Source organism: Myotis myotis, unplaced genomic scaffold, assembly GCF_014108235.1.
Source record: "Myotis myotis isolate mMyoMyo1 unplaced genomic scaffold, mMyoMyo1.p scaffold_m19_p_17, whole genome shotgun sequence".
In the NCBI taxonomy this organism is placed as follows: Eukaryota; Metazoa; Chordata; class Mammalia; order Chiroptera; family Vespertilionidae; genus Myotis; species Myotis myotis.
Window position 1 is genome coordinate 9,496,605 of NW_023416321.1, and position 23,809 is coordinate 9,520,413.

The following is a 23,809-nucleotide window of genomic DNA, read 5'->3' on the forward strand; positions in this document are numbered from 1 at the left end:
TCCAACCTAACCCCGCCATCGGGAAGCCGGTGGGTGTGTCCCGCCCCGGACCCCGGCGCCTGGCCAATGGCGCGGCGCGCCGGGGTGACTGCTGGCCAATCGCCGCGCGGCCTGAGGGCGGCGGTGCAGCGGGAGGGAGAAAGAGGGAGGGAAGCGAAGTTCGGTTGCGCCGCGCTGCGTGTTCAGCAAGGGTGGGGGTGGGGGAGCCGGGCCTAGGGGCCATGTGGAGGCTCCGGGCCCAGCTGCCCGCCCAGCTCTGACCCGGGCCGGCTTCCTCCTGCCCCGTGGCCCCGGTGCTTCTCTGCACCTACTTCTCCGAGCTCTCCCCTTTCCTCTCTCCCGTGGTGTGTGTCCTCAGAGACCGGTCTGGCACCCGAATGCCTCTTGACCCTTCCCGGGCAATATTTCTGCCTTACCTGCCTGATTATTCCTTTCCCAGTTTTTTTTGTTTTTGTTTTTTAATTAATTCGATGAGTACAGAATGTGTATCCAGACAGCAGGCTGAGGCTCACCCTTAAGATGGGGCCTGTTTCCAGATGAAATCAGAGGAAAGTTCCTCGTTTTTCATAACTTCACATTTAAGGGGTACAGGATAAAATGAAGATAAGTCCCCTAGAGTCTGGACTTCTGCATAAAAACGTGGGGCGGGTTGGTTGAAATAGCCCGTGCCGGTGGTGTTTCTCTTTGGTGTCCCTCTCCTGTTGGAATGGAGAGCAAAGGGGAAGGTGTCTCATACTTGACATCTTTGAAAGGTAATAGGTAATAAGTCTAAATAACGCTAACCACATGTATTTATTTGGATTAGTTAGACAGATCATGTAAGGAGAAAATAGTGAAAAGGCCTATTTTATACAAACTGCTCTTGAGTGATTTTTTTTTTTTTTTTTGCCCTTTTATGTGATAGGTTTCATTAGTACTTTTTTATCCTTAACTTTCCATAGAAAAGATTTTTTCCACTGGTATAGATTGATAGTATTTCCACGCGGAGTATATTCCTGTTCCTGCTTTTGCTAATTTGCAAGAAGCCTCTGATGTAATTCCTAGCATTATTTAGTTGCATGTAGTTAATAAAATAATGTAAGGAGTTGCCTTCTGTGATTGCAGGACTTGTTGGTGGTAAGGAACGCTCTGCTTTTGGTTTTTCCTGTTAACTTCTCAGGGAAAGAAAAGCTTGGACAGAGCTTTTTGCAGGGTAAAGGATGTGTGCTACATCTTTTAAAAAAACAAAGGGAGTAGTGTTGGGGTTCTGTGTTCGAAAAGATTGTGCTTTTTGGGAATCCACTATGTTTAGTGGACAGCTCAAGTCCAAAGTGTATAGGAGCCTTTAGTGTGTTAACTGTTGGCTATTAAATATAAAGTCATTTGCTTTGACAGATTTACCATGACAATTTCTAAGTATTTGTCATTTCCCCCCCATCATTGTTCCCCACTTGACGAACACTCAACTAAAATAGAGGGCTTGTTTCCTGAGCCTGTTTTAGGTTTGTAAGTAATACACACTCATACAAGATTACCTGCTTCTATGAGATCAAAAGCCACTCGTGAGAGTCATTCCATTTGGACTAAGGTGGTGGTTGTTTTTTTAAGTTAGAAAAAGTTTTTACTTTTTACCCTGTCATAACATATTCATTTATTCAACAAATAAGTATTGAGTAACAGGCACTGTTGTAGGTACATTAAAAAAAAATTTTTTTCTGGCTACGAAATTGTCAAACTTGCTTTAATTCTGGGGGATCTAATGTGAAGATTTGGGCACTAAGAATGATGTTAATAGGAAATCTGTAACTTGTTAAATGCTGAGGCTGCGTGAGTAGATGGATGACTTCCTTAATGTAACATTTTTACAGGAGTCTTGAAGTAGATATTTTGGAGTTTTCTGAGGCATTATGATATGTCCTAAAAAATTTAAGTTTTTCCCAGTGTTTTGATGCTTCATAAACTATCCTCAATTGACAGAATTCCCAAGAGATATATTCATTCACCAGTGCATCTTTCTTAACAGCCCACTTTCCTTGTGGAACTGTCCAGAGTGCTAGCAAATCCAGGAAACAGTCAAGTTGCCAGAGTTGCAGCAGGTCTACAAATCAAGAACTCTTTGACATCTAAAGATCCAGATATCAAGGCACAATATCAGCAGAGGTGGCTTGCAATTGATGCTAATGCTCGACGGGAAGTCAAGAATTATGTAAGTAACTTTTGTCTCTTTTTGGTTATGTAGCATAGGGAACAAGAAAAATCTCTTGTCAGTTCTTTTATCATTTGCATGGGATAGAGTTGATGGTATAATAGGTTTCTGGTACCTAAACTTCACTTGAGGATAAAAATTGTATTTGATTTGTCTCATTTCAGCTTGTCCGTTCCCATTAATGGATTGGAATTCTTTTAAGATAACTGAGGTAGACTGCAGCAGTTTGGGAAACTTTAGTTAGATGCCAGGATTTGTAGACTCTCTGGAGAATTGCAGTATACAAATTGATGGTTCCCAAACTTGGATTAGCCAAAGCACTTAAGGAATTTGTTAGTATGTTTTCAAGCTCCCTCCAGAAATTTTGATTTGGAGTGTGAGACTCAGGGATATTTTTTAACCTGTCTTCCCAAGTGGTTCTTCTAGTCAGCCAGCACCCAGCTCTTGCTGAAATTCTGCCGTAGGTAATTCTCGCTGTTCGGTGGCTTAGGCATGCTACTCTGTGGAGTCAGGTGAATTAAATCATCTCTTGGGCCATGGAAGCCCAGAGAATTTATGAAACAAGATTGACATTAATGGTGCTTTGATCAGATATTTAGCAAATTATGAAAAACTTCCTTTAGAAACACCGGGCTTTTGATCAAGGCATTTAGAGTAGGCTGATAGATTTTGTGGAAAATTGAATGTACCTTGTTATTCTGCATCATGGAGTTCTTGTGGCTTTTTTTTTTAAATATATATTTTTATTGATTTCAGAGAGGAAGGGAGAGGGGGAGAGAGATAGAAACATCAATGATGAGAGAGAATCATTGATTGGCTTCCTCCAGCACACCCCTTACTGGGGATCGAGCCTGAAACCCAGGCATGTGCCCTTGATCGGAATCGAACCCAGGAGCCCTGAGTCCAGAGGCCAACGCTCTATCCACTGAGCCAAACCAGCAAGGGCTTCTTGTGACCTTTTTATTGTTGTATTAGAAATTCATATTTTTAGATGTAGCAAAATTTGGAATATATGGACAGATGTGTTTCGCTTTTTAAAAAAAAAATAATGGAGCTTTTTTTTTTACTGTCTGTTCTACATATATAAGGCACAGTGTGAGTAAGTCACGCATCATTGGTCCTTGGTATTTGAGGGAAAACTAGTGGGGGATTCTTGTGTGTGTACTTGAGCAGGTATGGTTATGCACGTCATATTTGCCATTTCTTGGTTCTAGGTATCAGCATTAGATAAATTAACGCCCCTTTTTGCAGTAAGTTCTCTTCCTCGTTATATATGTCTTTCTCCAGTCTGGCATGGATATATCCATGACAAGGAATTAAGTTATGAAAGGCAACTTATTTTGTATAGTCTTTAAAATATATAGAACTATTTTTATGCACATTGGGTCTGCTTATGTAGTAACATTTTAATCCACTCTTCAGAAGTTTGATATAAATGTTTACTTCATCAATCACTGCAAAACTTTTTAAAAAATATATATTTTATTGATTTTTTACAGAGAGGAAGGGAGAGGGATAGAGAGTTAGAAATATCGATGAGAGAGAAACATCGATCAGCTGCCTCCTGCACACCCCCTACTGGGGATGTGCCCACAACCAAGGTACATGCCCTTGACCGGAATCGAACCTGGGACCCTTCAGTCCGCAGGCTGACACTCTATCCACTGAGCCAAACCGGTCAGGGTAATCACTGCAAATCTTGATTCCTATACTGTAGCACCCAAATTGAGAAAAGACATAATTAGAACTGTAACTGATGTATTTGTTATTTTTAAAATTTTTATTGATTTCAGAGAGAAAAGGAGAGAAACGTCAATGAGAATCATTGATTGGCGCTGCCCCCTACTGGGGATCAAGCCCACAACTTGGGCATGTGCCCTTGATCAGAATCAAACCTGGTACCTTTAGTGTGTGGGCCGACCCTCTATCCACTGAGTCAAACTGGCTAGGGCCTGACTTATTTTTTTGTCACATCACTCTTGACTCAAAAGTTTTTCTGAAATTTGAGTAAGAACTTGTTGAGCCCTTGTGCATGAAGAAGAAAAAATAGCAATTATTGCCCAGCCAGTGTGGCTCACTGGTTGAGTGTGGTTGAGTGTTGACCTATGAACCAGAAGGTCACATTTCCATTCCTGGTCAGGGCACACGCCCGGGTTTCTGGGCTGGATCCCCAGTAGGGGGCATGGAGGAGGCAGCTGATCAATGATTCTCTCTCATCATTGATGTTTCTCTCTCTCTCCCTCTCCCTTCCTCTGAAGTAAAAAAAAAAGAAGAAGCACATTTTTGTCATTAATGCTTTCTCAATACTGGTGGTTATTTTTTGAAATCTGGGTCTTGGACACAATTGAGAACTAGTTTCTTATTTTTCTTATTTCAGGTTATTGCCTATTATCATTAGGGTCACCTCTAGTTTTTTTAAAACATAACTTTTAGTACTCCAGAGTTGGATGTTTGTAGCCTCTAAATCACCTGAAGTAATAGCAATTCTTGAAGCAATTTAAAAGGAGAAAAGGTAAAGGTAGATGGGGTTCAGTACTCTCTACTTATGTTCTAGGACAGCGGTCGCCAACCGGTGGTCCACGAACCACTGATGGTCCGTGAAGTCCGAAAGGTTGGCGACCGCTGTTCTAGGAGATGGTGCAGTATAATAGTAGAAAGGCACCCTGGACTGGAGCTCTTGGTCAGACTTGGGTTAATGACTGTTCAACCCCTCCCATTTTGGACAATTCATCTTTACCCCTCCTACTCTCTTATTTATTTTAGAGAGAGAGAGAAACACCAATTTTTGTTGTTCCACTTATTTATGCATTCATTGGTTGATTCTTGTATGTGACCTGACCAGGGATCAAACCAAAACCTTGGCATATTGGGATGACTCTCTAATCAACTCAGCTATCCGGCTGGACTTTCCCTTAGACTTTTGACATACAGTTAGTTCTGTTACAGTGCACTCTAGCTTTAGTAGCCCTAGAGAGCAAAACCTTTATTTAGAATCAGAACTGTTTGTTTATTGGGTAGAGCTGTTGGGAGTATACTGTATGAGGGGAAAGATGGGGGGAGTTCATTATTATTAGTCACAAAGCAGGGTACTAGGTGACCTGACCCAGTCAGCAGAGTTGGCCTGAATAATTGGCAGCTACTCTTTGTCCTGTGTTCATGCCAGGAACAGTTAACTGTTTGCCTTTTGAGTGGACTGGTGATTCTTAGTTCATTGACTAAATAAGTTGATCATGGTAATAATTAACCCTGGATCCATTGTGGCTTCCTCCTTTGTCTGTACATGTGCCTTTACCCATTACATAAATGCTTGTATGAATACCATTTCAAACAAGATACGTTTAATGATAAGTGGATTTCATTTTAATTGGCATATCTGACTAGTACTTGGTACCTGTTGATGGTGGAGAGAACAGTTCTTTGATTTTGGGGGGAAACAGATCAAATCCTTTCAGACTGGAAGTTAAATAAGGATTGGTTCTTAGGTATTGGTAACATCAGTAACTTTATGTCTGCATTTAATGATGTTACTATGAAAGTCATCCAGGGTGCTAAATTAGCAGTGACTAGAAGACAGAAGGTGTGTTCCACATTTCATGAGTGGGAAAATCTCTTCCTTGAATCAGGTTAGATTAGGAATCAGATCCACTTTAGTGCCCCAGAGTTAGTTACCTTCATCCTAAATTCCCACCCTTTACACAAAACAAACCTGTGAGCATCCTTCCATTATACCAGCAAGGAACATAGAAGACTAATTTTGTCATCTCTTTCGCCTTTTAATGCTATCTCTTTTCTCAGTGCTGCTTTTTTTCCTACTGCATTGAACCATTGAAATGAGTTGTCTGGCTTAGGAGAATTCCATTTGGAAGTAGGGGTCGGTTTTTTTGTTGTTGTTTTTCTGAGGTCTGAGGCAATGTTGATTGTGCTGGGATTGGTATTGAGATTGGCTTTTTTTTTCTTTTTTCTTTTTCCGACAACTGACTTATACTGTATATGCCATTTTCTACTTTTTTGTGTTATAGAAAACTCAGAGATGGATATGAGGTGTTTAAATAGTATTAGAAATTAATATCTTTCATCTTGTTTTTTGGGGTATGTGTGTGCTTGCAGGTTTTGCAGACTTTGGGCACAGAAACCTACCGGCCTAGTTCAGCCTCGCAGTGTGTGGCTGGCATTGCTTGTGCAGAGATCCCAGTGAACCAGTGGCCAGAACTCATTCCTCAGCTGGTGGCCAATGTCACAAATCCCAACAGCACAGAGCACATGAAAGAGTCGACATTGGAAGCTATTGGTTACATTTGCCAAGATATCGTAAGTGCTGCCTCATGTTATCTAACGTACATAACTATGATTTCATCTAGTTGTTACGTGCATATATTAGGATGTTCTTTACAATATTATAAAGAAAACCAAGCTACTGCAAAGTGTTTTGAAAGTAGAACTGCTTTATTTGTTAATTTAGACTCCTAAATTAACATATCCTCACATTGTTAATCATGTCCTAAAATTAAGAGACTTGAGGGTCAAAAACTCCATGTGTTTGGAGAGACATAGATTCTGGACTTTTAAGGATATTCTTTATCTTGGAGCATCCTGATCTGATCCTTTCTCAGGATCCTCAGTGTACCATGGGTGCTGTTACATTTTCATTGACTGTTTATAGAAACGGTTTGCCAGTTCTTGTAATTGGTTTAGTCATTGGAGCCACAGCACAGTATATTAAATGCAGCCTTCCTAGGACTGTTGGTGCTGCTGAAGTTACCACCCTTGGTGGCTGAGGTTTGTATGTGTTTTTGGGGCGTGTCTGTTTTGATACACAGACTTGAAGCAAAGCAGCTCCTAGCACTTGACATGGGCTTAGACTCCCTAGATGTGTGCCTAGGTATTGATTCTTGACCCTCGGATGTTCTGAAGCTATACTTCAGTTCGGAGAGGTGACCTGGGGGTAGGGGGAGGGATCACACTGCCATTTCCATTTGCACAGAACGGGGGAATGGAAATTACCTCATGTCCAGAATCATGCTAAGAAGTCAGAGATGAAGTTGATAGTTCAACTTGCTTCGGATCAATTTAGGACTACCGGCTGCTGGGATATTTTGTCCCTAAATGGAAATGTGTGCCGAGAGATCAGAGAAAGTCATTATCCTCACTCAAGTGGATTTTACACTTAAAAAGACAGCAGATTAGTTATGAGTTCATTATTATATTTACTGTGCTTCTCCTCGTTTCAGGACCCAGAGCAGCTACAAGATAAATCCAATGAGATTCTGACTGCCATAATTCAGGGGATGAGGAAAGAAGAGCCTAGTAATAATGTGAAGCTAGCAGCTACTAACGCACTCCTGAACTCATTGGAGTTCACCAAAGCTAACTTTGACAAAGAGGTAAGTTCAAAGGGTGAGAAGTGAGAGAGTTAAATGAAAGTTTTTTAAGTTTATGATTTAGAAAGAACTGTTTTTAAAATCATATATGAGTGTTTATTCCAGTACTGCGGCAGTATGGGAAAGCAGCAGGTCATCCACAAAAATCTGCTCTGTAGCCCCCCATAAGCCAGCTGCTAATATGGGGTAGGACAAGGATTACATGGGGAAGTAGTGGGCTGGGGTGGGACTCCACTGTTTGGGCAACAAGGTTGTTAATTTTTACATGACAACAGGCAGTTCTTGAATGAGAATGGTTCCAAGGTTGATTCCCAGGTCCAGGGTTGATAGAGGCATTCATTTCTAGTTAACATTTGTGAGAGGTGGCCATGGAATAGCTGTTTGCCATTTTTCATCAGGCTTTGGGAATAATGTGACCTAAAGGATTTCTAAGCTTAGGTTTTTCCTTTTTTTCAGTACAAAGTGTACTCGGGAATCCCCACCCTCACCCCCCCTTAATTAGGGCTTTTCAGTTCTGACCACTGTGGCTTGGTTGGAGCATCCTCCTGTGCACCAAAAAGGTGGTGGGTTCAATTCCAGGTTGGGGCACTTAGGGTGTGATGCAGTCGATGTTTCTCATTGGTGTTTCTCTCCTTCCCTTCTCTATAAAATCAATTTTTAAAAAACATCCTCGGGTGAAGATTAAAAAAGAATAAATTGGGCCGTTTCATACCTCCTGAGGAAGGTGCTTTTGAAATTTAATATATAAACAAAGTTTATTTTGCCTGAAAGTATTTTTTCATTATTTACTTATTTTTAATTGTGTTAAAATAGACAATAACATAACATTTACCATCTTACCCATAAGTGCACAATTCAGTAGTGTTAAGTATATTCACATTGTTTTGCAACCAATTTCCAGAACTTTTTCATCTTGCAATTGAAACTATATCCATTAAACAACGCCTGTTTTCCCCTTCTCCATTCCTGGCAACACTCTTTCTACTTTCTGTTTCTATGATTACTCAACTTTCTACTTTCTGTTTTTGTGATTATTCTAGATAGCTTATATAAGTGGGTCATATAGTATTTGATTTGTCTTTTTGTGACTTTTATTTCACTTAGTATAATGTCTTGGGTTCATGCATGTTGTAGCATGTGTCAGAAGTGTTGACCCATGAACCAAGAGGTCGCTGGTTTGATTCCCAGTCAGGGCACATGCCTGGGTTTCTGGCTCGATCCTCAGTAGGGGCCTGCAGGAAGCAGCCAACTGATTTCTGCTCTCAACATCACATCGATGTTTCTAGCTGTCTGTTCTCCCTCTCCTTTCCTTTCTAAAAATCAATAAAAACAAAGAAATATTCCATTGTATGTATACCACATTTTGTTTATCCATTTATCTGTCACTAGACATTCGGGTTGCTTTCTTCCACCTTCTATGGAGAATAATGCTGCTCTCAACATGGTTGTATGTGTATATATATATCTCTGAGACCCTGCTTTCAGTTCTTTTATATGTACATCCAGAAGTGGAATTGCTAGATCATATGGTCTAAAAGTATTTTTGTATATATTTTGGCACTTTTAGCTGGGCTTTTTGCCATTACTTGGCCTTATAGTGGACAAAGAAGGGAGGTCTAAAGAAGGCCAAAGCAAACTGAAATTCTAATTGCTTAGAAAACAGGGGTTTTCCTTTTAGATTTCAGAAGATTTAGGACAATAGCAAAATTCATTATTCTATTCTCCTATATCTTGCCACATTTGATGTGGATTTGCCACCTTTCAGGAAACCAGTTTTGTCTCTGAAATAAAGCAGATGTTTTGAATTCTCTTAATTTTTAAATAAAAAGAAACAGATTTTCCTACTGTAGCTGCGTTATTTGTTTTTATTAATCCTCACCCAAGGAATTTTTTTTAGAGAGTGGAATGGAGGGGGTGGGGGTAACATCAATGCGAGATCAATGGTTGCCTCCTGCACACATCATGGATCAAACCTGCAATCCAGGTAAATACCCTTGACCAGGAATCGAACCAGAAACCCTTCCAACCACTGAGCCAAACCAGCTAGGGTGGGACTTCCTTTGAGGGAGGTCGTATAGTAGACACTGGGAGCAAACTCTATAGCCTTCACAGTGCTATTACTGTGTCAAGGTAAAGCTGCTTGATTGGTCCAGGATTGTGTGGGTTCCGGAGGGAGTAAGGTTTTTCTTGAAATAATAGCCTAGCAATTTTCATATATATGGTTTATACTCTTCTAACTCCCTTTTATTTCTGCAGTCCGAAAGGCACTTTATTATGCAGGTGGTTTGTGAAGCCACACAGTGTCCAGATACGAGGGTAAGCATGTGGTCATTGAATTATCTGTCTTGTCTTCTTTCCTAGTAAATGCCAACTCTAGCATTGTAGTTTGAAATGTTGAAAATCAGGTGACTTCAGAAATAAGGTTTGACCAATAAGAATTTTTCTTCAACATTAAAGAAAAGGAAAGAATAGGACTTGGAAAGTTAACATATTAGAAGCTGACATCTTGAAAAGGGTTTAGGGGAGAAATGGTTTTTGATCCGCCTTGCTGCTTAATTGCAGTAATTTTTTAATTGATTGTTTTCCAGTGTAGCCATTGAAACAGCTTTGCTATTGCTGTAACCTAATCCATAACAGTAGCAACATTACAGTTATGAAGTAGCAACGAAAATAATTTTATGGTTGGGGGTCACCACAACATGAGGAACTGTATTAAAGGGCCAGAAGGTTGAGAACCACTGATCTAGTCTAAGTGGTATTAGTGAGTTTTGTCCTGATACGGCTTACGTGGAGGAATGATAACCCAAATGTACCTAGCTTGACCCTTTAGGTTATTGACCCATTTGAGTGAAGTAGTTACTTTTGTCTAATTGCCTGTTTAACTAAACTAAATGGTAAACCATTTAATCTGCTCTTTGTAAAAGGTTCGAGTGGCTGCCTTACAGAATCTGGTGAAAATAATGTCCTTGTATTATCAGTACATGGAGACATACATGGGTCCTGCTCTTTTTGCAGTAAGTATTTCTATTTTATGTGTTTGAGCATGTAGCTAATTGCAGAGCCCATCATTCTTACTTGTTTTTTTGTGGTTTTTTTGTGTGTCATTTCTATAATTTTTTACTTGCAATTATTAAATCAAGCAAATTTCTTGAGTTCCAGTGTTATGTTTATGTTCATTAGTAGTGTGCCAAGAAAGCTTGGCTGTTTCTGCTGGTAAAAAGTGTATTTTTAAAAATCTGTTTTCTTTTTCTACCTTTCACTTCAGACAGCTTTTATAAATCTACATTTTTGAAACTTGAATGTCTGTGTGGTTAGAGGAGGGGGTCTAACTTGAACCAGCACTTATGTGGGGCCTGCGTTGCCATGTTTTTTCTCTTAAGATCACAATTGAAGCAATGAAAAGTGATATTGATGAAGTGGCCCTACAAGGGATAGAATTCTGGTCCAATGTCTGTGATGAGGAAATGGATTTGGCCATTGAGGCTTCAGAGGTGAGCCTGGGAGACAAGACAGTTGGTTTAGGGGGGAGAGCTGTTACTCTGGGCTTTGGGGATTTATCTCCTTTGTGGATATGATTGTTCTCCTCTGGGAAAGCTTTATTCTGACTGGACTTAGTGGGTATCTCCATTTGTACAACTGTCTTTCTGCTAGCCAAAGACGCTTATGAGGGAGACGGATCAATCATGTGGCATCTCATGTTTTTCCCAATCAGCCTGGCATGATTTATTATAAATACTCATTTTAGTACTGTGACCACAAGGGGGCAGCAGGCAATCACAGTTCAGCAAAGTGACATCTGGTGCTAAAGTACTTCCTTTTGGAAGTCCTAATCCAAGTATGGGATGTAGAAATCAATAGTTTACTAACTTCAGTGAAGAAATTAGATACGGAAAAAGGGGTTAGTTCTGCACTTGGAATCTTTGTTTCCCATCTTTTTAAAAAAATATATATATTTTATTGATTTTTTACAGAGAGGAAGGGAGAGGGATAGAGAGTTAGAAACATCGATGAGAGAGAAACATCGATCAGCTGCCTCCTGCACACTCCCCACTGGGGATGTGCCCGCAACCAAGGTACATGCCCTTGACGAGAATCGAACCTGGGACCCTTGAGTCCGCAGGCTGATGCTCTATCCACTGAGCCAAACCGGTTAGGGCTTTGTTTCCCATCTTGATTGTCTTCGTGTACTTCAAAAAACACAAACCTTATTTTGGCATTCTTAAGGTCACAAATGACATTGTGTTAATATAAATTGAGCTTATGAAAAAAGAGCATAATTCATTTTTTTAAAAATATATTTTATTGATTTTTTACAGAGGAAGGGAGAGGGTTAGAGAGTTAGAAACATCGATGAGAGAGAGAAACATCGATCAGCTGTCTCCTGCACACTTCCCACTGGGTATGTGCCCGCAACCAAGGTACATGCCTTTGGCCGGAATCGAACCTGGGACCCTTCAGTCCGCAGGCCGACGCTCTATCCACTGAGCCAAACAGGTTAGGGCAAGAGCATAATTCTTAAGATTGCCTTGGTCCTTTAAGGCCTAAAAGAATCTCATTAAAGTAGACCAAAAAATAAATGCCTTCAAAGATCAGAACAAATGTTATCATTTGTTCCATGTATTTCTGTACAGATCCCTGGGCAGTGCTCATTGTATGCCTTAGTATCATAGCTTGTTTGTTGCCATCCAGAATTTGCTCTATGTTTGTCCTCAGGCAGCAGAACAAGGACGGCCCCCTGAGCACACCAGCAAGTTTTATGCCAAGGGAGCACTACAGTACCTGGTTCCAATCCTCACACAGACACTAACTAAACAGGTGAGTTACCTTCCAATTCTAGCCAGGTAAGTGATGAAACCTTGTTATGGGTTGGTTTGCTGTGGAACAGTTTCCAAGAAAGAGTTCAGCAACTCTTCAACTAGTTGATATTCTGATATAGATGACTCGGGAACTGCTGAGCTGGATCTATAAGATCCTCTAGGCTCTGAGTTGTTTGTAAAGGAGAACTTTGCAGTTTTGAGCAGGAATGAACCACATACTGCTCTGATTTCCTGAGTGCTACGTTGTTCAAACTAGCAGAAGAGACTTGAGCTACAAATGTTATGGTAAAGAAAGGTTGGGAAGATAGAGGTGCAAGTTTTAAGCCACTCAAATACAAGTAATAAGACTTCATGAAGAAATGGATCTGAGTAAATATAGAAATTTTTTTATATGAAGTGTATCTTGGTTGCAATCATTCCCTTTTGAATTTATGCTTTATAGTTTTCCTTGGTGAGGTGTTTGGAAAAATTGTTTCTATTGCCTCATCTCTGCGGGTGCATGTAAAATGTTACCAAAGAGCTGGCAGTGCTAGTGCTCTGAGGCACCAGTGCTATAACTTCCAGCAAAATGTCTTTGTGCACAAGAATGTAATTTGTTTTGGGGAAGCACATGACTCTTTCAGTCTCAAAAGATATGTGGAAAAGTGTCTGGTTTGAAATGGACTAGGTGTTCCCTTAAAACTTTATCTCATCTCTCAGTTTTATAGTTGCTATTTTTTATCTTTTGACCTTAGTATTTTTGCTTTTGTATATTTTGGTTGTACTTTTATGGTTTGGGAACAAATCATTATTTAGGTATATAATTATCTGAAACTGCATAGGCACCTTAAACTATGTATATAACTAGAATCATAGACATTTTTGTTCTGCCTTTTACTCTGTAAGTCTGAGATCATTCTTCTTGTTACATGTAGTTGAAGTTTGTCCATCTCATTCTGTAATACTCCAGTGGCTCTTCCCTCCACCTGGATCTTATTTCACAAAGACGGTGCTGTGATGAATCTTTGTGGAAAAGAATCTATATATATAAAAGCCTAAGCGACTGGCCGACCGGTAGCTATGACACACACTGACCACCAGGGGGCAGCTATATATATATATATATATATATATATCTCCTATATAATAAAAGCCTAATATGCAAATCGACCAAACAGAACAACTGATTGCTATAATGTGTGCTAACCACCAGGGGACAGATGCTCAACACAGGAGCTGCCCACAGGCCCCAGGCCAGCCAAGGCAGGTGTCAGGGGGCGGGGGGGGGGGGGGGGGGCGGGCCTTGCAGTGAGCAGGCAGTGCCAGGCCAGCCAAGGTGGGTGCCAGCAGGGGCCCCCTGATCACCCCACCGGTCGCCCCTCAGATTGGCCCTGATCGCCAGTCAAGCCTAGGGACCCTGCCCGTGCACGACTTTCGTGCACCAGGCCTCTAGTCCTATCTAATAAAAGAGAAACATGGTAATTAGCTGTACGTCTGCTACCCTTCCCATTGGCTAATCAGGGCGATATGCAAATTAACTGCCAGCCAAGATGGCGGCTGGCAGCCAGGCAGCTTGAAGCGAACATGAGGCTTGTTTGCTTCAGTGACGGGGGACTCCAACGTTCCCGCCTGCCGCTGCCGGCCTCTGAGCTTGCAGTTTGAAACATTGTTACAAATATAGAAGCTAAACAAAACCCCAGAAACCTGCTTTCAGCCAGCCAGGATCTCAGAGCTGGAGTTGAAACAGTGTTTCGATTATAGAACCCAAACAAATCAGATACCTGCTTTCAGCAGCCGAGGGCTAAGAGCTGGAGCCAAGCCTCAGAGCTAAAGCTGGCCCAGAATAAAAAAAGAAAAAAAGGAGCTGTTGGGAGCTTCTGTCACCCGCCAGCCTGAAAACAGCCCTCAGCCCCTCACCCAGACTGGCCAGGCACCCCAGTGGGGACCCCCACCCTGATCCAGGACACCCTTCAGGGCAAACCAGCTAGCCCCCACCCGTGCACCAGGCCTCTATCCTATATAGTAAAAGGGTAATATGCCTCCCAGCACCGGGATCAGCATGACAGGGGGCAGCGCCCAAACCCCCTGATCGCCCTGCGGCTCTGTGTGTGACGGGGCAGGGCCACAGCCTCCCTATCCGCCCTGCTCTGTTCACGACAGGGGAAGGCACCCCAACCCCCTGATCGCCCTGCGGCTCTGTGTGTGACAGGGTGCGGCTCCCCAACCTCCCCCCTCCCCCCCCCCACGGGCCCTGCTCTGTGGGTGATAGAGGGCGGCGTACCAACCCCCCTCCCCCTCCCACGGGCCCTGCTCTGTGTGTGACGGGGTAGAGCCATAACCTCCCCATCGGCCCTGCCCTGAGTGTGACTGGGTGCGGCGCCCCAACCCCCTGATCCGTCCTGCTCTGTTGTGTGCCAGGGGGCGGTCCCCCAACTCCCCTATCGGCCCTACTCTGTGAGTGACGGTGGGGAGCTCCTCAACCCCCTGATCGGCCCTGCTCTGTGCATGACAGGGGGGAGCTCCCCAACCCCCTGATCGGCCCTGCTCTGTGCGTGACAGTGGGTGGTGCCGCAGCCCCCCAATCGGCCCTACCCTGAGCGTGACTGAGGGTGGCATCGCAACCTCCCGATCTGCCCTGCTCTGTGCATGATGGGGGCAGCGCCCCAACTCCCCAATCAGCCCTGCTCTGAGCCCGACCAGGGGCTGCACCTAGGGATTGGGCCTGCCCTCTGCCACCTGGGAACAGGCCTAAGCCAGCAGGTCGTTATCTCCCGAGGGGTCCCAGACTGCGAGAGGGCACAGGCCGGGCTGAGGGACCCCCCCCTCCTACCCGAGTGCACAAATTTTTGTGCACCGGGCCTCTAGTATATATACAAAAGCCTAAATGACTGGCTGACCGGTAGCTATGACACACACTGACCACCAGGGGTCAGATGCTCAACACAGGAGCTGCTGAGCTGCAGTGACTTGGCAGCTGAGGTTCTCAGGTGATACATCAGGAACCAGAGAAGAGGGAGCACGATTCCAGGATGCGGCACCCGAGAACCACCCTCTCGCAATCCAGGACTCTTCGGGGGATGTTGGAGAGCCGGTTTTGGCCTGATCCCACACGCCAGGCCTAGGGACCCCACCAGTGCATGAATCCGTGCACCAGGCCTTTAGTAAAATATAAAGGTTTTGTTTTATTTTCATCCATGTAGCTTAAGTTCTAATGACATTTGGGAATAGCCAGAGTACCTTGTGAATGAAAGTGATTTTCTTTCCTCTCTTTTTTTTTTTTTAAAGCAAAACCTTAACTAGTGCTACATTCTTTCTCCAGGATGAAAATGATGATGACGACGACTGGAATCCCTGCAAAGCAGCCGGGGTGTGCATCATGCTTCTGGCCACCTGCTGTGAAGATGACATTGTCCCCCATGTCCTCCCCTTCATTAAAGAACACATCAAGAACCCTGATTGGCGGTACCGGGATGCAGCAGTGATGGCTTTTGGCTGTATCTTGGAAGGACCAGAGCCCAATCAGCTCAAACCACTAGTTATACAGGTGAAGCTGAGGAAGTTTTGGGGTGGGAAATGAGATGTTTATTATTTGTTTAAATTATTTGCTTGAAAGTGTGCCTTTATTTTAAAAAACAAAGCTGTAAGTAGTCACCCACAAAAGTTATTTCTAGATAGCTATTTGCTGCCAATGAAGGGTAAAACATATTTCTTTGTTAATGTTCAAAAAATATATTTAACTTTTTTTTTTTCTTTTTTTACAAAAGACATGACTTGAAAAATGCAGAAAAGGCCAAAATGAACAAGTTATCTCTAATTCCCTTGCCTAGGGATAACATTCTAACTCCTGATATTTATTTTCAGTATGAATATAATATGTGAAACAGGATGGAGATCTTCCTGTGCAAATAATCTTTTAACTTGTTTTTTTCTCTTAATACTGTATCATAAACATTTCTTTGTAATTTTTAATGATGTGACTATTTTGTCCCTGGGACAAAATGACATTTACGTAATGAAAATTCTTAGGGAAATATTGTACTTACTTTGCTATTTAAGATGATAGAAGTCCATTATAATTGAGTTTAATATGTAGAGAACTGAACCTTTCAGTATATAGTCAAATATAGCCATCATAGCTGCTTCCTAGGATCTCAACCTAAGTAATTTAGTAAGGACTGTTGCTGAAAAGTCACACCAAACCCTGAAGAAAACTGTATACTGGAATTTGGTGTAGAGAGGAGGACTTTTCCCTTTACTTACTTTTATTTATTATATTATGGATATTTGACAAGCATGTCTTTAAAATGACAAAACCATCTTGATGCTTTGAGTTAAAACCTAACCATTAGAATTTCCTCTTCTGAGGTATTAGTCAACATGAGTTTTAATCTTTGTTTTGCCTTGCTAATAACTATTGTATTTTCAGGCTATGCCCACCCTAATAGAATTAATGAAAGACCCCAGTGTAGTTGTTCGAGATACAACAGCATGGACTGTGGGCAGAATTTGTGAACTGCTCCCTGAAGCTGCCATCAATGACGTCTACTTGACTCCCCTGCTGCAGTGTCTGATCGAGGGCCTCAGTGCTGAACCCAGAGTGGCTTCAAATGTGTGCTGGGTAAGGGGATTTTTCCTGGTGAGATAAGGATCTTGGCTAAACCATTGGCAAGGAAATACGAGGTGTGGGAGAGAAATGGGTCTGCCTCCCTGGAAGGCTTTTTCTGAATAGCATCTCCTTTCTAATTTCTTCAATTAAATGTGGGGGAGATGTCAACTGCATTAGCCAGTAGGAGCTGTTGACTCATGGTGACTGGTTCAGTTCCTCACCCATTTAAAACAGTCATGCTAACCCAGTGGGAAAACTATCTGGACTCCATTTTCTTTCTTCAGTTGCTTGGGGAGAAGAAATTTAGATTAAAGTAGAGAGTTGCTAGCTACAAAAAGTACAATTGCTGAGAAGGGGACAAGAGGAAAGGAAGGTAGGCGGTGTAAGTGCTGAGTCAATATGGGCTGAATGTAGTTCACTAGGGACATTTGGGGGTGTGGGGGAGGAAGTTCAAATAAGGAAATGGGGGTGCTAAAAGCCTTTCTATGATTAGAAGTAGAAGTGGCAGGCATTTGTGGTAGATGAAAGTACTCTGCTGCTTAGAGAGTTTTGGGCCGCACAAACAGATATAAATAAGTAAACATTTAATTTTAAGGATCCCTATAAAACGTTGTTTTGAGATGACCTTGACCGAAAAAGTTGAGAATTCACTAGCATTGATATATTCTAAGATAGTTGGAGAAGAACACTGCCCAAAGTATCTTAAGGGAAAATGAGGTGATCCTGGGGTAGGGTTCTTTTCAGGACCAGTATTAACTCTCTCTGGTTTTAAGGCTTTCTCTAGTCTGGCTGAAGCTGCTTATGAAGCTGCAGACGTAGCCGATGATCAGGAAGAACCAGCTACCTACTGCTTGTCTTCTTCTTTTGAACTAATAGTTCAGAAGCTCCTGGAGACCACGGACAGGTAACTTCTTATTAGGTGTCTTTGCCTTCTACCCCTGCCTTCTGTGTGGGTGGTTGCCTGACCTAGTCATAGAAGCATAATAATAGGAGGTATTAGAAGAATCCTATAGTAGATTATTTGTTTAAATAAGAGAGAGAATAAAAAGGAAAAGAAACCATTAAGGAAGTGGGCTATGTATAAGTTCTTCAGGCTTACCTTGTTTATTTCCACTTCTCTGTTCAAAATTATATATAAAGGCATCTCATAGATTAATGAGGAAATTTTAGATGCCTTTTTCTTAGCTACTCAGGCAACCTCTTTAATTGTCCACATAGGTTCTTCATCATTTTTATCTAACTTTTTCTTATAATTATAGCCTATTTCCAAAAAGGCCGTTCAGTAGTTTAACCAGGTCTGGAGACCATAATGAACACAGTCATTGGCTCAAAGGTTGAAAATTTATTTCCTGGCTGTATTTTGTTACCACACTCAAATAGGTATGCCACCATATCAGTTTCTGAGTTCTTTAATAGTTGAAATACAACAAAATGTTATTAATTTTTTAGATATATTTTTACTGATTTTAGAGGGGGAAAGGAGAGAGAGTAACAAACATCTGTGTGAGAAACATTGATTGGCCACCTCCCACACGCACCCTGACTAGGAATCGAACCCATAACCCAGGTATGTGCCCTGACTGGGCATTGAACCGGTGACCTTTTGGTACACTGGAGGACGCTCAACCGTCTGGGCCACAGCAGCCAGGGCCTGATTTCTTATTTTTGATGAGACAATGTTTACCTTATACCAATTTCTCTGTTCTTTCTCAATTGGGACTTTACAATTTTTGCTGGTTTTTGCTTGCAGACCTGATGGACACCAGAACAATCTGAGGAGTTCTGCATATGAATCTCTGATGGAAATTGTGAAAAACAGTGCCAAGGATTGTTACCCTGCAGTTCAGAAAACTACTCTAGTCATCATGGAGCGACTTCAGCAAGTACTTCAGATGGAGGTGAGACTTAGGGCGTTCCTGGCTGTTGGCAGAAAGGGTGCAGTACTTCTAACGCAGCTTTGCTTTCAAGGCTGTTTTTTCTTTCGGTGTTAAGTATATATTTTCTCAGAAAGATTTAATGCTTATGCAAAGAAGTGTTGTAATTTAAAGTTTGCATTGCTTGTCACAGTTTACTCATAAATGTGTGTGGGGTGTTTTTTGTTGTTTGTTTGTTTTTATTGATTGATTTATGGGAGAGAGAAAGAAACATCAAATTATTGTTCCACTTATGTATTCATTGGTTCCTTCTTGTAAGTGCCCTGACCTGGAATCAAACCCACAACCTTGGAGTATCGGGAGAATGCTCTAACTCAGCAGTTGCCAACCTTTTCCGCTGACCACGGGTTGGAGACAGCTGCTTTAAACAACTGAGTTACTGACCCCAGGGCACATGGGTTACATTTTATTTACTTTCCTACATTAGCATCAGTAAAGCTTAGTTAATGATCCTGGCAAACCCAGCAAAAATGAAAACATTGAGGGACTTTAGAGCTTCTTTAAAAAGTATCTATTCTGACCGTGATAATCTTCTTTTCCTTGTAGTCACATATCCAGAGCACATCGGATAGGATCCAGTTCAATGACCTTCAGTCTTTACTCTGCGCAACTCTTCAGGTATGATGGTGCCGTATCACACTCTCCAGGGAAGAGAATTATATCCCAGGATGACAGGGTTATGTGCACCCTGAACTCTGAAATGGTACAGGTGATGCTTATGAGAAACTTCTCTGAAGGATTGGCAGAAAAGTTTTTCATTTTCCTGTCTCTCTCCATCAAGGCCTTTGTCTTCTGCACACTGTCGGGAAGAAAACTGCTCCGTCTATGACGGTCCTCCCTGCTATACAGCGTTTCTTATTTGTTTGAATTTGAGTTTATTTGAGTTGAACAGGATATACCTGAAAGCAAAAATCTCAACAGACTGATAAGAATGCTTCTTTACAGCTGTTTAGCGTCAAGGCAACTTTTAGTCTTTGGTTTTCATTGGTTGTCCTAGTGTAGCCCAGTAGATTTGGTTCCCAGCTGTAATTCACCCAGCTAAAAATAAAGGCTTGATTCTCTACCATCATACCTTGAGTTAATACTTAGTGTTGACAGTAGCCGTTTTCTGAAAAGCCGGGATAATTCAAATGTCACTCCTCATGACAAGTCATGCAGTGGCTGAGGTTTTTTTACTAAAGAACAGGAAAACCCTGGAACTTGCCCAATGCTTAGATGGGCACTAGATTTTAGTATTGAGTGATGCTTACTAGGTAACCTTACCTCTCTTACTCCAAACTTAATGTTTTTAAAATATATTTTTATTGGTTACAGAGAGGAAGGGAGAGGGAGAGAGATAAAGGGAATCACTGATCGGCTGCTTCCTGTATGCCCCGCATTGGAGTTTGAGCCTGTAACCCAGGCCTGTGCACTGACTGGTAATCGAACCGTGACCTCCTGGTTCATAGGTTGATGCTCAGTCACTGAGCCATGCTGGCTGGGCCAAACTTAAAGCATGACTGTTAAGAGGTGTTTCCTTATTCATCAGACAAGTACAGGAATTATTTAGTAACATTAGTTGAAACAAATTAAAGGTTAAGGTGGGAAGTTGACGGAATATTAAATTAGGAAAAGGCAGGTTGGCTTCATTTTATCAAGACTGTTTCTTGACCGTTATCTTGACCATTAGGATATATGAAGGGTTGTTGTTGTTTTATGAATAAGAACTACACTGAGTGGCCAGATTATTACAACTGGCCAGATTATTATGACCACCCCATCAGTACTTCATTGACACTTCCAAAAATACTGAATATTAAAAACTTCCTAAGCAAATACTCTCAAGGTTTTATTATTATTATTATTTGCATAACTAATTCACTTCATTGTACTGATGGGGTGTTCATAATAATCTGGCCGGTCATAATAATCTGGCCACTCAGTATATATGATATGTTCTTTAAAGCAGAAGTAATAAGACTGGAATATGGAAGCTGCTGATGGGTTTGTCGGACATAAAAAGTTGGTTTTATGCACCATGGAAGATCATTGTGTGTGTTCTGAATTGGGAAATAGAAGGGATATTAGAATGTACTTTGCAAGTGATTTGCACTGTCAAAACATTTGAGCATAAAAGGTGTATTTGGCCTTTTATATTTATCCTGACCAGGGGATATTTTTTACATTGCTTTTTCAGAGAGAGTAGGAAGAAAGTGGGGGGGGGGTGGCGGGGGACACATCTACATATTTGACTGGCTGTCTCCCACACGTGCCCCACCTATGGGCGGGGAGTGAACCTACAACCCTCTGGTATGCAGGCTGACGCTCTAACTATTGAACCATGCCAGCCAGGGCAGTATATTTGGCTTTTTTAAGAAAAAATTTCAAGGGATTTAATTGTGTTTCTTTTTTTTAAGTATAGTGTTCTGATTGGAGGGTTTGGAATCAACAGATCCTGAACTCTTTGTTAATTTCACAGAATGTTCTCCGGAAAGTGCAACATCAAGATGCTTTGCAGATCTCTGATGTCGTCATGGCTTCCCTGTTAAGGATGTTCCAAAGCACGGCTGGGTCAGGGGGAGTTCAAGAGGATGCCCTAATGGCAGTTAGCACACTAGTGGAAGGTCAGTGAGCAGACATCAGGCAGGGAATGTTTTTAGAATGCAAGAGCTACGATGCCAGGAAGAATTTTTTACTGTGGAAAGCATAGCTGTTTTCTCATTTACTGCTGCATGAGTCAGTTCATGTTAAATTGAATGTGATTGTAAAATTGTGCATGACTGCCTTGCCACTTAATCTCCTTGAAGTAAATGGGGAGCCAGTTTGCAAATCAGATTGGCAACCTTTGGGGGGGGGAAACTGTTATCTACCTAATGTGTGTCGGGTTTCTTTTCTCCCTGAAAATCTACTTGATTATTGAGGTTTGGCTCCTATCAAGGATAGAGGAAGCAAAGGTTTCTATTTTCTTTCCTGGAACTTGTTACCTCTTGGTTTGGGTTGTAATGCTTTGGACTCGGGTTGACACATCATAGTGCCTGGTATGGGATGGAACAAAACAATGAGTGAGTTCTTGGAATTTCTGGTTGTTACATGACTTAGGAGAAGCCACATCAGACTTAAGACTCTTTGAACGGTCATTAAAAATACATTAAAGAGCAGTTTAGAAACCTGGAATGCTTCTTCCGGCGATGCCTATACCTGAGAACCACTCCCCTGAGAACCAGAACTATTTCTAGCTTAAAGAGCATGTGTCTAGCTGGTCTGGCATCATGGGACCACCCTAACGGAGCACAGCGGTTCATTTTGGCTCCTGGAGTGGCTGATTTGGATATGCATCCCAGTCCGCTTGTCCTGACTGGCTTAAGCAAGTCCTTAATGGAATTGCATAGGGACCCAGTTGTAAGCTGGCTTCCAAGAGGACATGTTATAATCAGATGAAGAGGCAGACAAGAGGCAGCATTGCTAGCTTAGCCAATTCAAATTAACCTTGACATTCCTGGGAGGCCCTACCACATGGTTGTTTGAGCCAGAGTGAAATCCTACTCTGGCCATGTGGCGTGGAGTTAGGCCCTTCTAGCAGTTAAAATTTGGTTTTTCTGAGGCAGCCTTAATGTCTTAATGATAGTCGGTAATGAACTCGCCCACCCTGGTGAGTTTGGGACTGCTAGCATGGTTATTTTTGCTCACTTCTGTGATACCCTGTGGTGGTAATAGTTTGTTTCTTTACAGTGTTGGGTGGTGAATTCCTAAAGTACATGGAGGCCTTTAAACCCTTCCTGGGCATTGGATTGAAAAACTATGCTGAGTACCAGGTAGGCTATACATTTTAAAATATAGTTGACCTTTGCACTGCTCAGGCCTACTTGTATGCAGACATTTTAATACGTTGGAAATTTTTTTTTGGAGATTTGCAACAGTTTGAAAAAACTTGCAGACATGGATCACATAGCCTAGAAATGTTGAAAAATTAAAAGAAAATTAGTTGTGTCATGAATGCATAAAATACATGTAGATACTAGTTTATTTTATCATTTACTATCACAAAATTATGTCTGTTATAAATATAAAGAGTTAAACTTTATCAAAAGTTATATACACAAACATACATGGCGACAGTCAAGAGAAATGTAAACAGAAATAAAGAGGCAGTGTTAAATCATAATTGTATGACATTAACGACAACAGAACTATTACTGTAATTACTTCATAGCCACCTTCTGTTGCCATTGCAGCACGCTCCAGTGTTGTGAAAAAGTTATATGTGGATTTTGGGCTGTACCTGGGTTGGAACCCCAACCTCCACATCATTCAAAGATCAATTATAATACATTTATATTCTCATTTATACCTAATAGTCATTCTGGTACAAACTCGGTTTCCTGTAGCGCAGGTAGTTCTTCCCTGTGTATCGACCCAAGTATGGAGCTATTTTATTTGTTGCTCTGAGTGTCTGAACAAAAGTAGTTAGTGAGAAGCAGGGTATTAGCTGCCTGAAATAGAGTAGTACTCTAACAGCAGTACTTTTTTTTTTTTTTCCAAGCCAGCTGCCTCCACCATCACCATCCCTGGTGAATATTGTCTTTTCTTAGTGATATCTCTGATAGTCTTAGTTCTCTTCCTGCCATATTCATTAAAATGAATAAATCTCAGAGAGGGGGGATGTTTTTTTCTTTGACTCTAGGTTCAAGTGTTAAAGGCCCAGCAGCTAGGTAAACAGTGCTTTACTCCTCCCTGCAGGCAGTCTTTTCTGTTGGGAAATCATTTCCTTGCTCCTCTGCAGGTTTGCTTGGCAGCAGTGGGCTTGGTGGGAGACCTGTGCCGTGCGCTGCAGTCCAGCATCCTGCCCTTCTGCGATGAGGTGATGCAGCTGCTGCTGGAAAACTTGGGGGTGAGTGAGTGAGCTGCCACACACAGCTGTCCGCCAGGCCCCA

The 23,809-nt window shown here is 41.9% G+C and overlaps 1 protein-coding gene across 3 annotated transcripts in view; it reads left to right on the forward strand.

Moving 5' to 3' along the window:
- The window catches only part of KPNB1 (karyopherin subunit beta 1), a 30,192-nt gene that overhangs the window by 464 nt on the left and 5,919 nt on the right, over positions 1–23,809 (forward strand). For 2 of the 3 annotated variants that reach the window (XR_004972684.1, XM_036339194.1), the window contains exons 3-17: positions 2,003–2,185; positions 6,293–6,493; positions 7,414–7,566; positions 9,820–9,879; positions 10,488–10,577; positions 10,944–11,054; positions 12,277–12,378; positions 15,679–15,903; positions 16,786–16,977; positions 17,739–17,869; positions 18,716–18,863; positions 19,446–19,517; positions 21,358–21,502; positions 22,608–22,690; positions 23,659–23,766. Coding sequence is in view for 2 of the 3 variants with exons in the window: in XM_036339194.1 (XP_036195087.1) it covers positions 2,003–2,185; positions 6,293–6,493; positions 7,414–7,566; positions 9,820–9,879; positions 10,488–10,577; positions 10,944–11,054; positions 12,277–12,378; positions 15,679–15,903; positions 16,786–16,977; positions 17,739–17,869; positions 18,716–18,863; positions 19,446–19,517; positions 21,358–21,502; positions 22,608–22,690; positions 23,659–23,766 (2,004 nt within the window). In the remaining variant the exon portion in view is untranslated. The remainder of the gene's footprint in view (positions 1–2,002; positions 2,186–6,292; positions 6,494–7,413; positions 7,567–9,819; positions 9,880–10,487; positions 10,578–10,943; positions 11,055–12,276; positions 12,379–15,678; positions 15,904–16,785; positions 16,978–17,738; positions 17,870–18,715; positions 18,864–19,445; positions 19,518–21,357; positions 21,503–22,607; positions 22,691–23,658; positions 23,767–23,809) is intronic. The other variant, XM_036339195.1, reaches the window with a different exon arrangement.